General features: G+C 44.8%; 1 protein-coding gene across 2 annotated transcripts in view; it reads right to left on the reverse strand.

Moving 5' to 3' along the window:
- The window catches only part of FOXO3 (forkhead box O3), a 90,258-nt gene that overhangs the window by 9,271 nt on the left and 66,679 nt on the right, over positions 1–14,308 (reverse strand). Inside the window, exons 2-3 of one of the 2 annotated variants that reach the window (XM_039568811.1) lie at positions 6,203–7,637; positions 2,973–5,029 (exon numbers count right to left, since the gene is read on the reverse strand). In XM_039568811.1, the coding sequence (XP_039424745.1) occupies positions 6,237–7,637 (1,401 nt within the window). In that variant the 3' untranslated portion in view covers positions 2,973–5,029; positions 6,203–6,236. Of the gene's footprint in view, positions 1–2,972; positions 5,030–6,202; positions 7,638–14,308 lie in introns of those variants that run through there. The other variant, XM_039568810.1, reaches the window with a different exon arrangement.

The following is a 14,308-nucleotide window of genomic DNA, read 5'->3' on the forward strand; positions in this document are numbered from 1 at the left end:
AGGCAGGACATCTTCTATCATGACTTACAAGTGGCAGAAAAGGCAAGAGAGGAAAGGTCCTACCTCAAAACCAGATTTTATCTACATGTGTATGGAATTACCTATAAAAGCCAGGAGATGTAGGCAGTGTGAGGGAAAAACAAAGGGCAAGACATCGAGCTCAGCTGCAGAAGTGCATAAACACAAGGCATTCTCCACAGCATCATCTGGAAAAAGTGGCCTTTTTCCTGGAGTAATGGCAGACAGCCGTGGCTGCACAGCAGCTTCCACTAGCAGAGCTGCATCCCCGTCCGATTAGTGCTCAGCAGATGTCCCCTCTGCCAGACTCCAATAACTGCCACCCTGTGCAGTAATCTGAGTGGAAAAGCTGATTAAACAGCTCCGGCAGACTGGAGCAGAGTGGGGCATTCCCACCACCCAGCCACAGGTATCTGATTTAACGGGGTCAGCGTCCCCACACACCGCTAGGGACTTGATCGGGGACTGTGCTGATGGGTACATCCTGCTGGAAATCCTTCACCATCGGCACCAGGAGCCCAGGGTGGCTCCTTCCTTCATCCCCCTTCCCCAGGCCAGGACAGAAAGGCTGGCTATTGGCACACAGTGCTACTCAAACATGCACTCCCACTGCCTATGCCGTACCTGTGTTTTTTGGCTGTCATCAACACAAGACTTAAACCTCTCCAGCTGTCAGTTCATCACCTGGGCTGAGTGCCCAATTGCTATGAAAAAAAGATCCTGTCCTTTCCTCAGCTGCATGACGCTATGTTTCTAAAAAGGAGCTCTTATTACGCACTTCTTCAAGCAAATATGCTTTCATGGGGGCTATTTAAAAGTCTGGCTCAAAGGAAGGAATAAACAAAGAAAAGCCACCTGTAACCAGCCCAGCTATCAGGCAAACCACATATCGAGGGACCAACACTGATCTGCAGCTCTAAACAATCATTATGGCTCATTCACATGAGAAAGACGATTTGCAAAGACTCATTCTGTAACAAAACCTGTGAACTGCTGATCCAAGGAGGAAAGCACTGGGGAGACCAGTTGATGCGGGCTGTTCTAAAAATACCAGTTTGTGCTGTCATCTGGTGAGAGTATGTCATCCTGTAATCTTAGCATCTGCAGGGACAGCAAGTTTCTGCCTAATTATTGCTGCTGAATCACATGACAAAGCATGAGGTACTAAAAAATACAGCTATATAAAACACCAACAGAAGAACACCCAAACCACAGGGTAAGACCACTGTCCTGGCTTCAGCTGCTTTACACTCATGACACAAGCCTGTGGAGGCAATCCTGGTTTTTACAGATCTTTTCCCTGGGTTAATAAAACCCCAAACAATAAACCCAGATTAAAAACATACCAGAACAAAAAAGCCCTACTCCCAGAAGGAGTGAGAAATTCATTGTGTTTGTGTGTCAGCTCCTGCTGTCTTCACACAGCAAGAGCCACAGCATCCCTGCAAGCCCAGGATTGGCCCCTGTATGCAAGGGGCTTTGATGAGCTTCAGTGGGACTTCATGGGGGGCAGTCCCAGTGGAGTTTTCCCAGCTTTCCCCTCTCCTCCTCGCCAGCAGCCATGAGAACAGAGTTTGCTCCTGCGCCACCGATGTGTTCCCCAGCCACCAAGGAGCCTGCTCAGGGCAGGCCTCCTTGGAGTTGAAGGGATCCCTGCTCCCCATAAAATACATTTTCTACATAGATATTTTTGTTCAAAGACTAAACTTGGCATGTATGGTGTTCAGCTAGTCACTAAATCACCTTTCAAAACTTGGGCTGGCAGAAACAACATTTAATTGTTACAAGTGCCACGACCTTAACCACTAGCCTACTAAAAATGGAGCAGAAGAATGTGCTGCTCTTGACTTTCCTTTAGATTTTTTAAAGGCAGACAGCCCCAACTTAGCTCTGTGTAAGAAACCTGGCAGCCCTATCCATAAGACCTCATTTTTGAAAATAAGAGAGAAGGAAGTGCAGCTATGGTCCTGAGGCAGTCAATGTCCTCAGGTAAGAGGTCCACCAACTCAGCTTTCATGGGCAGAAGATTTCTGGTAGAAAACAAAAATAATCTTCTTTGTGGCAAACTGTACGGAACTCTCTGATTCAAAACTCCATCCAAATGGAGATCTTTGACTACCTATTTTCACTTTTAAGATGTTGTTGTAAACACGAAGTCACACTCAGACCTACTTGTCTTTGGTATGAACTGTACACAGAAACAGACTGAATATCAATTAACAAACTGGCAAGTAGTCCAAGCTGATATGGACTAATGTAAGACTAATAGAAATTTTGTTAGGTTTCCTAAGATTTTTTTTCATCAGAGATGTTAATCATCAAGTGTGAACATTACATGGCATTGCTATTTGCAGCTTGTGTACTCTGCAATAAGAAGATGTGGGACCTAGATGATACTAGTGGAAAATGAGTGACTTTAACTGATCTGTCAAGTATTTTACATGTAATTTTCAAACAAGTCAACATGAGTCCAGCCCAGCTCTGTTACAGAGCCCAGAGGCACCCTGATGAACGACACATCGACATCTCTTTCAGAAGATGCAGCTTAGATAAGTTCTTCAGACTATGCCACCAGCTCAAGAAGTTCCTGCCTTGCTCGTGCTGAGCCTTTCTCCACCCCATGCCCAACCGTGCCAGCATTGCTGCCTGCATTATGCCATTGTAAAATGGATCACTGAAACAATCCAGGTAAAAGCAACTTCTTGGATGGGTTTTGATGCTGGAGAAAATGTTTGCCTGTGCAGCAACTGTTCCCCAGCTCCTGACCTTCCAGGCAACAGCAAATGTCCCAAATAGTCTTCTCTGATGCTCTGGTTTGGGGTGGCACTTCAGCAAAAGCCAAGTCCCTTTGGACTTGCCAGGTGAGATGGACCCCAGAGCAAAGTGCAGAGTTGTGGGAATCCCACAAGAGAAGGACCCATTAATTTCAAAATAAAAGGTATTCTAGAGACAGGTGAGGGAACAGTGATGTCTTTATTTATTAATAAACCCACTGAAATGCCAATGTGATGATTATGAGTGGGTGGAGGGCATTATCCAGTGCTTTTGGAAAGCAGGTAGAGATAGAGGAACAGAGGCCCCAGGCAGTATAAGCGGGAAAAGTTATGGCTGAGTGAATAAAGCAAGAAAAAAAAAAAGATTTTTTCCATTCCTTCTTGTAAGAGAAAAAAACCCAAAGCAAACCCAAATTCATTTACACCCCTCAATAAGGTCCCTCTGAAAGGTTGGGCATGGGCAGCCTTGTGGGCACAGGTTAGTGGGGTGGGATTGGGCAGGGCTCTTTGCAGGGACCATGCACAGGCTTGTGTGCAGCAAACATGCACAGCCACTAAACCTGCGACAGTGGCATCCCCTGCAGGCATTTTTTTATTTCCCTATGAAGAAATTGTAGTTGATTTTCTTCCAAAGTAAACCTCCCTCCATACCTAAGTATGTATAAATTAAATATCTATGTATTTGCCTTCTTTCTTTTCTTCCTGAAAACTGACTCCAATGTTTCTCTTATTTTTAATAGAAAACAAAGCACTCACTATTCCTGGGTATGCCAGTAATCCATTGTAACTGCTTCTGCCTGCCTACAAAACACACCTGGCCACCTTTGTGAAACAGATTTAGCATAAGCAAGTGCCAGGCTGTTCCACCAAAAGCGTTGCCCAGTCTTTGGGCTTATAAAGATTCATTACTGGGGTCATGAACATTGTTGAGAGAAGATTTTAATTCAGGGATCCTTATTGCTACAGTGGAGAAGTAACCGAGAAAAGCAATTCAGAACAATTGCATCTGATGTCATGCGAGAAGCCCCTCTCAAAACATGAGATGTTCATAAGGAGGCAAACTCTCAAACAGCGCTGCTTAACAGATGAGGAAGGGTGCATGATGAACCAGCTCAGCAGAAATCATCTGCATTTGCACCTGATACCGGAGGCACCCTGCAGCAGCCGGTCCACTTGTCAGGGAGAGGGAGAGAGGCTTCCACAGATGACTGGACAGTAATCCGCCGAGGAGAGCTGTCTCGTTAATAAGTCTGTCCTCTGCAATGAGACTCTGCTCACACAGATGTGTCAGTTCCTTTATTCAGAGGGAGCAGCCTGAAAAAGATCACGGCAGCTCTGCTTTCCGAGGATGCCAGAGGCTGGGGTGAAGAGGCAGCAGGGAACATTGGTGAGGAGGTGGGATGCTGTGTCTCCTCCATGCTGCCCACACAAGTCCCCCTGCGGCGGCTGCTACCTACACGCAGCACGCAAAGCTATGGAAGCTGGAGGCTGCCCTATTTGCCTGTGTCAAGCAAAACTGTCAATAACATCTATTTTTCAGGCCCCATTTGACAGATTGTACTGCTGGATGTTGCACAGCAATGAGGTTCCTACAGCCTTTTTTTTTTACATCAGGCAAAGAAGTTTTTTAAGTCCAAGCAGCTCGCACCTGAAGGAGAGAACTGGTCAGCAAGCATGACCTTCTGCAAATTTTTGCCTCCTCATCCTTGAGTCAATTCTCTTTTTTCCCCCTTTATCTTCCTAAATTCTCCAGTACTGGAACTGAAGAAACCTCAAAATTCATCTGTGGCCCTGGCCTTGCCAAGTTGCCACCTTGCTCAGGTCAGTGGGACGCAGAGTCCTCTACAGCCCATCTCCTTCCTGTGCATTGCAGTGCTCTTGCCAAGAGTGAGAAGATGTGCAAGAACCAGAGGAAATGCTTCCACTGAGAGAAAGGAGTGTGCACACCAACCACTCCATCGGAGCACAGCGGTTCTGCAGATTGACTGGAAGAAGGATGGCTGGGCAGCCTCGTTCTCCCTCACAGATAGCAGATAACAGCAGGTCTCCCAAGGTGCTCCATACACACAGGAAACAGGAAAACATTCTGGAGGTTCACCACTGCTGCTCACCTACCACAAGGCTTCCCCTTGAACATCTAACTGTGAAACAGTGAATGAAAATGCAATTAAAGATGAAAGGGGCAAATTATGCACTGTAAAGTCAAAGGACGCTGACTCCTTCTTTCCATCCTTCACCTGGAAAATAAGAAAGCTGGAAGTAAGCTGTTAACTGAATGAATGCCTCATTTAACCTCACCACTGAGATGCTCTACATACTATTTTGAAGTTAATAGAACACTTTCAATAATTTATAGCTAACCTTTTATCTTACTATATTTTGAAATTTACTCCCTTATACTAATAAATAAACAAAGGAGGAAGGGCACTTGTGTGGCACCTGCCCTATGAGTCAGGGAATATGTATGTGCGAGCAGACAGAGGTATGGGCAGGAGCCTGCAGAATCACAAAAGGATGACAGAAAAAATGATTACAAGTCCCCAGCTGTGGAAAATAAGCAGCAGAAAAAAACATATTAAACTTGAAAAAAATTAATCTGAAGAAGCTAACATTTAAAAAACACCTACGTCAGAACCCAAACCCACAGACATTCTCTTGGAGGAATCCAAAAGAAAAATATATCTACCCCATTCAGGGGTGGGGGGAGGAGGACAACAATTATTGTATACTTAAAACATTAAATAGGCCAGGACATTCCTGAGACCAGGATCCCACCAATACATATATCCTCCATTTGATACCTTTTTTTTGGCCAAGAAATACAGTTTTGAGAAAAAGCAAACCCAAACAACTTTGCTAGTGTTGCTGTACCACAGCAGCAGCGCAACTCTGATTCTGTCCAGATCTGTCCCACACACCTGATCCCCAGTGAGTGCTCTGATCTTGCAAAGACACTCTTCCTCCTCCCCCACAGCAACACTGCTCCACTGACTGCAGAGCCCCTGGCCCCATCCCTCTGTAACACAGCTTGGATACATGTGGCATCGACTGCAAGAAAGAATCCATCTGTTGCAACTTCAAAGAAGACGAGTTACAGCTCTGCGATTCCTAAAACCCACAAATATTCCACCTTGGTTTGCCTGATTTGTCATTAACATTTCTCATGCCTAAATTAAGAAGGACACTGAGCACCAGATGCGTGCTGACAGTGTTGCAGTCGAACAGCTTTTATAGCTTAGCCTTGTTTCCCTCCACACCTCCACGTTTCTTGGTTGTGCCTGTTGCATACCAACACATAGCAAGCCATCACAAGCCAAATTACTATTATTAGTGCGAACTATTAGGGGTTTGCTGCAAACTCTAATAAAACTAAGGGACCAATTATTTTACCACATCTATGGGGCACTGACCTGTTTGCCCATTTTCCCTGTTCTCAAAGATCCTTCAGCCTGGTACCCAACTCTGTGATGAAGCCTGTTTAGCACCAGTGAAGTTCCCCACATTCAGACCGACAACGTTCTGAGCTGAGATGAGGGAATCAAAATTAAAATCCAGCCCATCGGCATCCATGAGTTCACTGCGGATAATGGACTCCATGTCACACTCCAGGCTCCCATTGAAAATATCCAGGTCCAAGTCACTTGGGAATTTCTCATGTCCCATGACCGGGAGGTTCACGCTAGAGGAGTACAAAGAGGAGCCTGACAGCGGGTCAGAAAGCGTTTGCATAGACTGATTGACAGGTGACTGCTGATGTTTGGTGGATCCCAAGCTGTTGGAGTCACTCAAGCCTATGTTACTGATGGAATTGGACAAGGCACGGCTGCCACTAAGAGAGGAGTTGTGGGACTGGTGCTGGTGATGGGACAGGTTCTGATTGACCAGACCGCCCTGGCTGGACTGCGCAGCAAACGACATCATGGGGTCGTTGCGGAGCATTATATTCCGGCGGGAATTGTGGGCGGACACAGCTGTGCTGGCTTGTGACATGAGTGGGTCAGACTGTGTCATCATGACATCGCTGTGACTAAGTGCATCAGAGGTGAGAAGATCCTGCAGCGTCTGATTGTTGTAATGAGAAATGGAAGAGAAAGTGGCCTGCTTGTTCTCCTGAATTGTCTGCATGGGTGACTGGCGGAGGGAATTCAGGGATGACGGCCCAAACACAGCGTTGTTGAAACTACTTGACGGGGAGCCCAGTCCTGAACCTTTGGAACCATAAGGAAAACTGGAGCTTCTCTGCATTATCCCTCCTGTGGGTGACTGCTGGGAGGGAGGGAGTGTTATATTGTCCAAGAGATCATCCATGAGGTTATCTGTCAGTCCATCATTCAAGTTCATTGTCCCAGCCATATCAGTCAACCTAGGCAACTCCACAGTACATGGTTTGTTTACTGACGGGGACAAGCTCGAAGGACTACTGTACAGCATGGGAGAAAGTGGAGCATCATCATCTTGAACATCATCGAGCTCAGTGCTTGCCAATATTGGAGACAAGCGGCCACTGATCGTACTGGCATTTGAATTTGTACGGGAGCGAAAATCTGTCCATGCATCCAGCTCATCGCTGCTGCGGGAGGTGGGACTCCCTGGCCACTTGGAGAGCTGGGAAGGGCTCTCCTCACTCGTCTCCTGGGCGGTCTGCAGAGCCGCCTTTTTCTTTGCCGCCCGCCCTCTGCTCTTGGTGTACTTGTTGCTGTTGTCCATTGACACAGCACGTCTCCGGGGCGCCTTGCCGCCTTTTCCACCATCTGGATTGATCATCCACCAAGAGCTTTTCCCAGTGCCTTCATTCTGTACCCTGACGAATCGGCTGTGGAGCGACAAGTTGTGCCGGATCGAATTCTGCAAGAAAGGAACAAAACAAAACATGAAGACTGTCACCCCACTTCTTTTACAACCCAAATCTCAATCATTAAACCAACATCTCATTATGACAGCAACATGAATAAAATCATTGGACCCTCCTGGATATCTCCGTAGGTTTCTCTGGTGCTGGATATGGGAGGGCTGGAGTGTAACTGTGGCATGCCGGCATGCTGCTGTAAAGCAAGCCCTGAGCTTGCTCGAGATGTGCATTCCTTGTGCCCATCTCTACACCCCTAAAATCTTCATCCTAAGAAAAGGAGTGTGACATTCCTGCTAGAAAGGAGCTAGATGTTTCTCCCTTACTTTTGACTCAGGACAAACTACTACTATCAGCAATCTTGCCATCAGTTCCTTGAAATAAAAACTGCAAAGGCGCAGCAAAAATCTGGCTGGAAGGGTAGTCACACTCATCGCAGCCTCTGCAAATGTCTTTTTAATTCTTCATGGGCACGTGTGCTGTATATTTGTTATAATAATTCTTGAGAAAACTGCAAGTGCTGTTGCTCCTCTCCCACAGGCACTCTGTGCATGACTAAGCTGTACCTTCTCTCTTGATTAGAGGCACCAGAATTACGCCCGTACAGCAGTAGCTGGCCAGCTGTCCCCTCACTATGGTATCCTCACGGTCTTCAAAACATGATGTGACACAGTATGCAACGATATCCCTGTCCCCGTAAGCTGCTGGATACAGAGCTCTATAAAGCTGCTGAACACAGCCAGATACTCCGTCCTGTACAGGATGCTATGAAATACAGTGCTCTCAGGGGAGCCGGCACACAGTCTACTCTTGCATCGTACCTGCTTGCACCAGTCAGCAACACTGAACTGCCCAAAATACATGTTGGCTCAACCCGATGATGATCACCTCAGAATCAGAAAGAGCCTGAGAAAACCAGCCCATGGTACCCCCAGAGAAATGGCACCAGATTTAAACCAAAATAACTGAGATGAAAATCCCACTCCATTCATCCTGCTGATCTTGTGCTTAAAATATGGGTAAAGAAAGGAAAAGCAAATAGTATTTGTTAATGTGAATGCTTCCAGGTTTGGCAAACCAGCATTTTTTTTCCTGTGTGGCAGTCAGAAGATTTTTGGAACTATCCCATATTCCTTTGAAAACCCCTTGTGCTATTCCTCTAAGCTTAAAGAGTTGCAGAGTTCTTTCTTCTTAAATTTTGGCAATTACCAGGCGTATCTATGAAAAGGATAAAATCACATTTGTCCTATCAACATCTTTTAAAAACACATAGTAAGACCATAACACAATCAAATCATTCAGAACAAGTGTCCTTCATTTACAAAACACTGAAGAAACTCCAGATTTAAATGGGCAAAGAATGAATCAATCAACAAATCATTCATCAGCACCTAATCATTTGCATCCTTAGGATAAATGGATGCTTGACATAAATAAACTGAGATACATATAAAGAAGTACAGCCCAGCTTTTTAAAAAACAATTCTTTTCAGTACAAAATGTCTTTCTTTCCTCACTGTTGAGCATTGTGGTTTTTGTCAGATTGTGAAATGGAAAACATGCCTGAAGTTCTCGCACGCAGACAGCAGACGTGGTTGTGATTATCACTTAATGAAAAGAGAAATCATATGGACCATGCTTCAAAACAGCAACTGTTATGTTTTAAACAATTTACACAAAGCAGCTGATCAGACTTTGCTGACATGCTCAAGGCAAGTTTGGGTCGGTGCCTCAGCTACAAGCACATCCATTTCTGAGAGACTATCATGCCATCAAAATATGGTGGATTGAGTTGCACCATAATCGTTCTTCAGTCTAAGGAGGGAAAAAGCTTTATATTGTTTAACTGATGACATTTTAACCATATTTTGAGTCTGGCAACAGTTTAACTTCTAATAACTAGGCACCACTCCTTACTTCCTCAGGTTTCTCCCTGTAAAACTGGCTGGAGAACTGATAGGTTTTTTTAAAATAACCTTTGTTGATATTCCAGCTTGTATTGCATCTCTGCAGATAGCTCTTACCTTCATTCCCTGTAACTTCCATGGATAGCCACTTGTGAGAACATCTGCATCGGGATTTCTCCATGCAAAGACCAAGCCAGGCTTCAAAAGCCATACAAACCATGCTGCTCCCCACATAAAAAGGCTGGGTATAAGAATACATGGCATTGTGACTCTTGCTAACAAAAAATACATCTTCGAAAACACAGAGGAGAAACACCTGAGGTGGTGTATGCAGCGTGCCATGCACAGCTTCAGATATAAAAACACTCAGCCAAAGTGCCAGCAGCTAACAGTTTTCAGCCTATAGTATTCTCATAAAAGGGCTTATTTCTGCTGATGGTATCCATAGTATGAAACTATTTGGCCTAAACCCATGAAAAATCCTAAAAGGTGAAATTGTGAGACTGAGGCGCCTTTCAGGATGAGGACTCCTGCATGTGTAGATATGTATATGCACACGTGTAATTTTCTTCTTATTATATCTTTTTGCTCAGTGTCGATTTTACACAAATAATAAAAGAATGTAATAATCTTTCTGCATTGAAAATTGGTGGTTATAAAAAATCCAAGCAGTTTGTTTTCCTTTACGTTAAGCACTATGCCACTTATAATCCTGCTTCTGTTTTTCTTTGCTTTTCTTCTGTAGGAAGATTTTCTTAAGCATAATTATGGGCTAATTTATTTTTGTGTACCCCATCTCCACCCTCTGTTCAAACACTGCCTTAAAACCCACTTCTTTCATGTAACCTCCCCCACTAACCTCTTCAGCAACCGTATCTGAGTTTTTTTGGTTTCTCCTTCTGTTGGATGCCTGGCCAAATCAAATTAGGGCTGGATCCTATTATCCTTTCTCCTGCAAGTTTTGCTACAGATGCCACCAGGATTGACAACTCACATCAGTAAAGACTGTTGCACTGCGCTACCAGGCAGCAATCTGGATGGAAACAACTGTATTTTCTACCTGTTTTCTGAGCTGTCAAAAAATATTCCCATCTGCTTAAAATATAGGAAAGTATATGGGGACAATTGTTGCTCACAACCACATGCGTTACTCATATATGACCATGCAACAAACCACAAAGGAGGTGGGGAAGCAAAAAAAATACAGTTTATCACTTGAACCCACTGCTGATGAAATTAATGGGGATTTGTCTTTGACTGATGTGGGAGATGAATTAGGCCATGATGATGGAAACTTAACACATTTTTCCATGCCAAAATGCAATGAGAAACTTTAAAAGATGCATAAAGGAACTTCCATCATCTGTCCTGGAGACCATATGTAGATGGGATAGATGCTAGCCAGGCTGCAGACAGCTCACATACCACCGATGGGTACAACATACGGACTGTACTCGAGCGGACCAAAAAGAAATATGATGAGCTCCTCCACTTATTAGTGTTACTATTTATACTGGACTTGGAGAATGTCATGTGCTCTACTGAAAGCCAGAAGACTGAGGTTCCTGCAGATAACATCTAGACCATCATGAGTCCCCTGAGGCCAGACCAGCTGGGTTGAAGTTCCCTTTGAAAGTGGTCCTGCAGGGAGGAGGGACTGTCCCTGGAGACAAGGAAGACTCAGGGCAGAGGAACACAGGAGATTGGGCAGAACTGGTGTGAGCAGAGGATGGTGCAGTGCCACAGGCAAGCAGGGCTGCTGTCCTACCTTGGCTTAGGCTGATGGCACCAGGAGAAGGGGTGAGCTGGGTGCCCATAACAGCCAGGGCAGCAACACCAGGGCTTACAGCACTTTCCCCAAACTCAGGGCCATGCTCTCCACTTCAAAAAATGTTGATCCACTGCACTGTGTTTTATTCGGTTAATACTCCTCAAGGGATCCAGCTACATTTTGCATGCAAGAAAAACCCCTGAGATCAGCTACCATGTCCTCATTACACAAATCTCTCTCTATTTTGATAAGTCTGAAAAGAGGCAAGCTGAGAGAGAGGACGCTCAAACATTTCCAAAGTGCCGTATCCCTCATTTGATACAAACAACTGAATGAGTCTCCCAAGGAGGCTGGGACTGCATGTTATTTCAACACTCAGACCCGGTCAGACAACAGCAGCAAATGCCTGAGCCTTTAAAATGGAGAAAATTCCCCCTCCCTATGCCTGTTTCAGCCTCTTCCAAGCCGTGTTTACCTTGTGGAGCCTGTCCACTAACTCAGACACCAGCTGCAAGTGCTTCCACTGCAGTACAGAGTCTTTTTTGTCTGGAAGCAACATGTGGTATCAATTTATCATCCTCGACAACGCAACAAGGAATCCACTCGCTTTAAAAATAAAATGAGAGTTGTGTAACTTAACTCTTAAAACTCCCTGCTTTAAAAAAAAAAAAAAGCCTAAAGATTAGCAAGATGAGGTGCAGCTGCCGGCTGAGGAGTCCAAGTTACACACTGGTCTGTTTTTCTTTCAGTGTTTTGTAGTGAGTAGTGAATTTGCTATTTCAGATATGGGCTCCTAAACTAAAGTTACGGCAACAAATCAAAAGCAGTAGTTTAACAAGTGGGATATTAGGACATGGTGGGAGAAAAACAAACACTATCTGCAGACCCATAAATGCCACTAATGCTCACTTGGGAGAATTACACTTTATGTTATGCTATATTAACATATATAATGTTTTACCTTCACCATATCAAGTTGTCTGGTAGCCATGCAGTAGAGAAAGGCATCAGATCTAATACCACTGAAAAGAAGCCATGAAAATAACTCCAGCTTATCAGCCTCCAGCTGAACAGAGGGAGTCCAGCTTCTCTATGGTTCTGCTTGCTCACTTGAATTTCAGTTTTCAGCTTAGGCCATCTTGCTCAAAATGTTGTCACACAAATCTCATTTGGGATGAACACCCCTAGAGACAATGTCCACCAAAAATTATTTCTTTAAGAAAACCAAAATAAAACTACTTTTTTTTTTGCATTTAGTGGTTGATGAAACTGGAGTCTGTGAATAATTCAACACATTCGACACCTGTCCAGACCAGTGTCCGTGCCTTCTCATGAAGTAACTCAAAACTTGCTTCAACTCAGTTTTCACAGAATCATAGAATCACAGCATATGCTGAGTTGGAAGGGAATCATCAGAATCATCAAGTCCAACACCCAGCCCTGCATAGGACACCCAAGAGTCACACCATGTGCCTGAGAGCTCTTGAACTTGAACTCAGACAAGTGATGCTGTGACCACTTCCCTGGGGAGCTCAACCACCCTGTGAGTGAAGAACCTTTTCCTGATATCCAGCCTAACCCTCCTCTGCCACAGCTTCATGCCATTCTCTTGGGTCCTGTCACTGGTCACCACAGAGAAGATATCAATACCCTTTCCTCCTCTTCCCTTCATGAGGAAACTGAGACTGCAAGGAGGTCTCCCCTCAGTCTCCTCTTCTCCAGGCTGAACAGACCAAGTGCCCTCAGCTGCTCCTCATATGGCTTCCCCTCAAGGCCCTTCACCATCCTTGTGGCCCTCTTTTGGACACTCTCTAATAGCTCAACGTCTTTTTTATACTGTGATGCCCAAAACTGCACACAGGACCAAAGGGGATGCTGCACCAGTGCAGAGCAGAGTGGGACAATCGCATTTTACATTTCAGATGTTTTACATTTTGTTTCCTTTAAAGTCCCCAAGGAGATTCAGTTGCAACTAAACAAGAAAACAGATGCAGTGGCTTCAAACTTATAAATAATTAAAGGTGCCAGTTCTGTGCATGTATGAGGGAATTCCTGGTGAGAGGGATTTGCAAGCCCAGGCAAGCTGATCTTTAGGAAGTACCAATCTATTGGTTCCACACCGTCCCTTTTTGCCTAGCCCCATAAGGCTGAAGTGTTACCCTTCTCAAAGAATTCTGAAATTCCAAATCCAGAGAGGTCTCAGAATTTTTCCTCTTTCCCATGAGTTTTTGCAAACCAGAAAAATGTACATAATTTAACAAAGTAGTGAGGGTGCTCTGCAGATACAGAAAAGCAAGAACTAAAACATAAAGAGAGTTGTCCCACAATATCTATCCAGCCATGTTGTCCTGATATACCTCTTTTTCCATATTAAACCAGACACTATGTGCTCCAGATTGTTATGTTTTCCCTAAATTATGAAAGCTGCAGGGACAAAAAAAGCATTAAGAAAATTACACACAGAAAAAGAAGTATTTTCTGACACCCAAAATGGTTTTGATGCCTGATGTTTGGTATCATCTGCATGTTCCCAAGGCAGCTCCCAAAAATCCCACCAGTTGTTCACCAGAACGAGGCAGTCAGAGCACACCAGAGTCCTACAGGGTACACCCCTTCACACCCAGCTGGCGAAGGCCACCATCCTCACACTCCTGGGTATGTGGGGTGACACAGGCTCAGCCCTACCCAAGCATGCTCTCCAGCAGGAAAAGGGAAAAAAAATATCCCACAAATTTAAGAAAGTCAGCTCAGCATCTGAAAGGCAGCTCTGTGGTTTCCTCTCCTCATCCTCTCTTCAAAGGAGTTTTCTGACCTTGGTGGTAGGGGAACACTAGAAGAGGCCTCTGCTGTGATTAGCTCCGCCTGCACCTCTGCCCATTGTCCCCCACGCCAGAAGAGTAGAGCCTTGAGGGATTTAAGCTCCTTGGGAGAACAGTAAGTCCAGCAAAGGTTTATCCCCTGAAATGTGCTGGCTTGGATAGGAGAGCAGTAC

Source organism: Corvus cornix, chromosome 3 (assembly GCF_000738735.6).
Source record: "Corvus cornix cornix isolate S_Up_H32 chromosome 3, ASM73873v5, whole genome shotgun sequence".
NCBI lineage: Eukaryota > Metazoa > Chordata > Aves > Passeriformes > Corvidae > Corvus > Corvus cornix.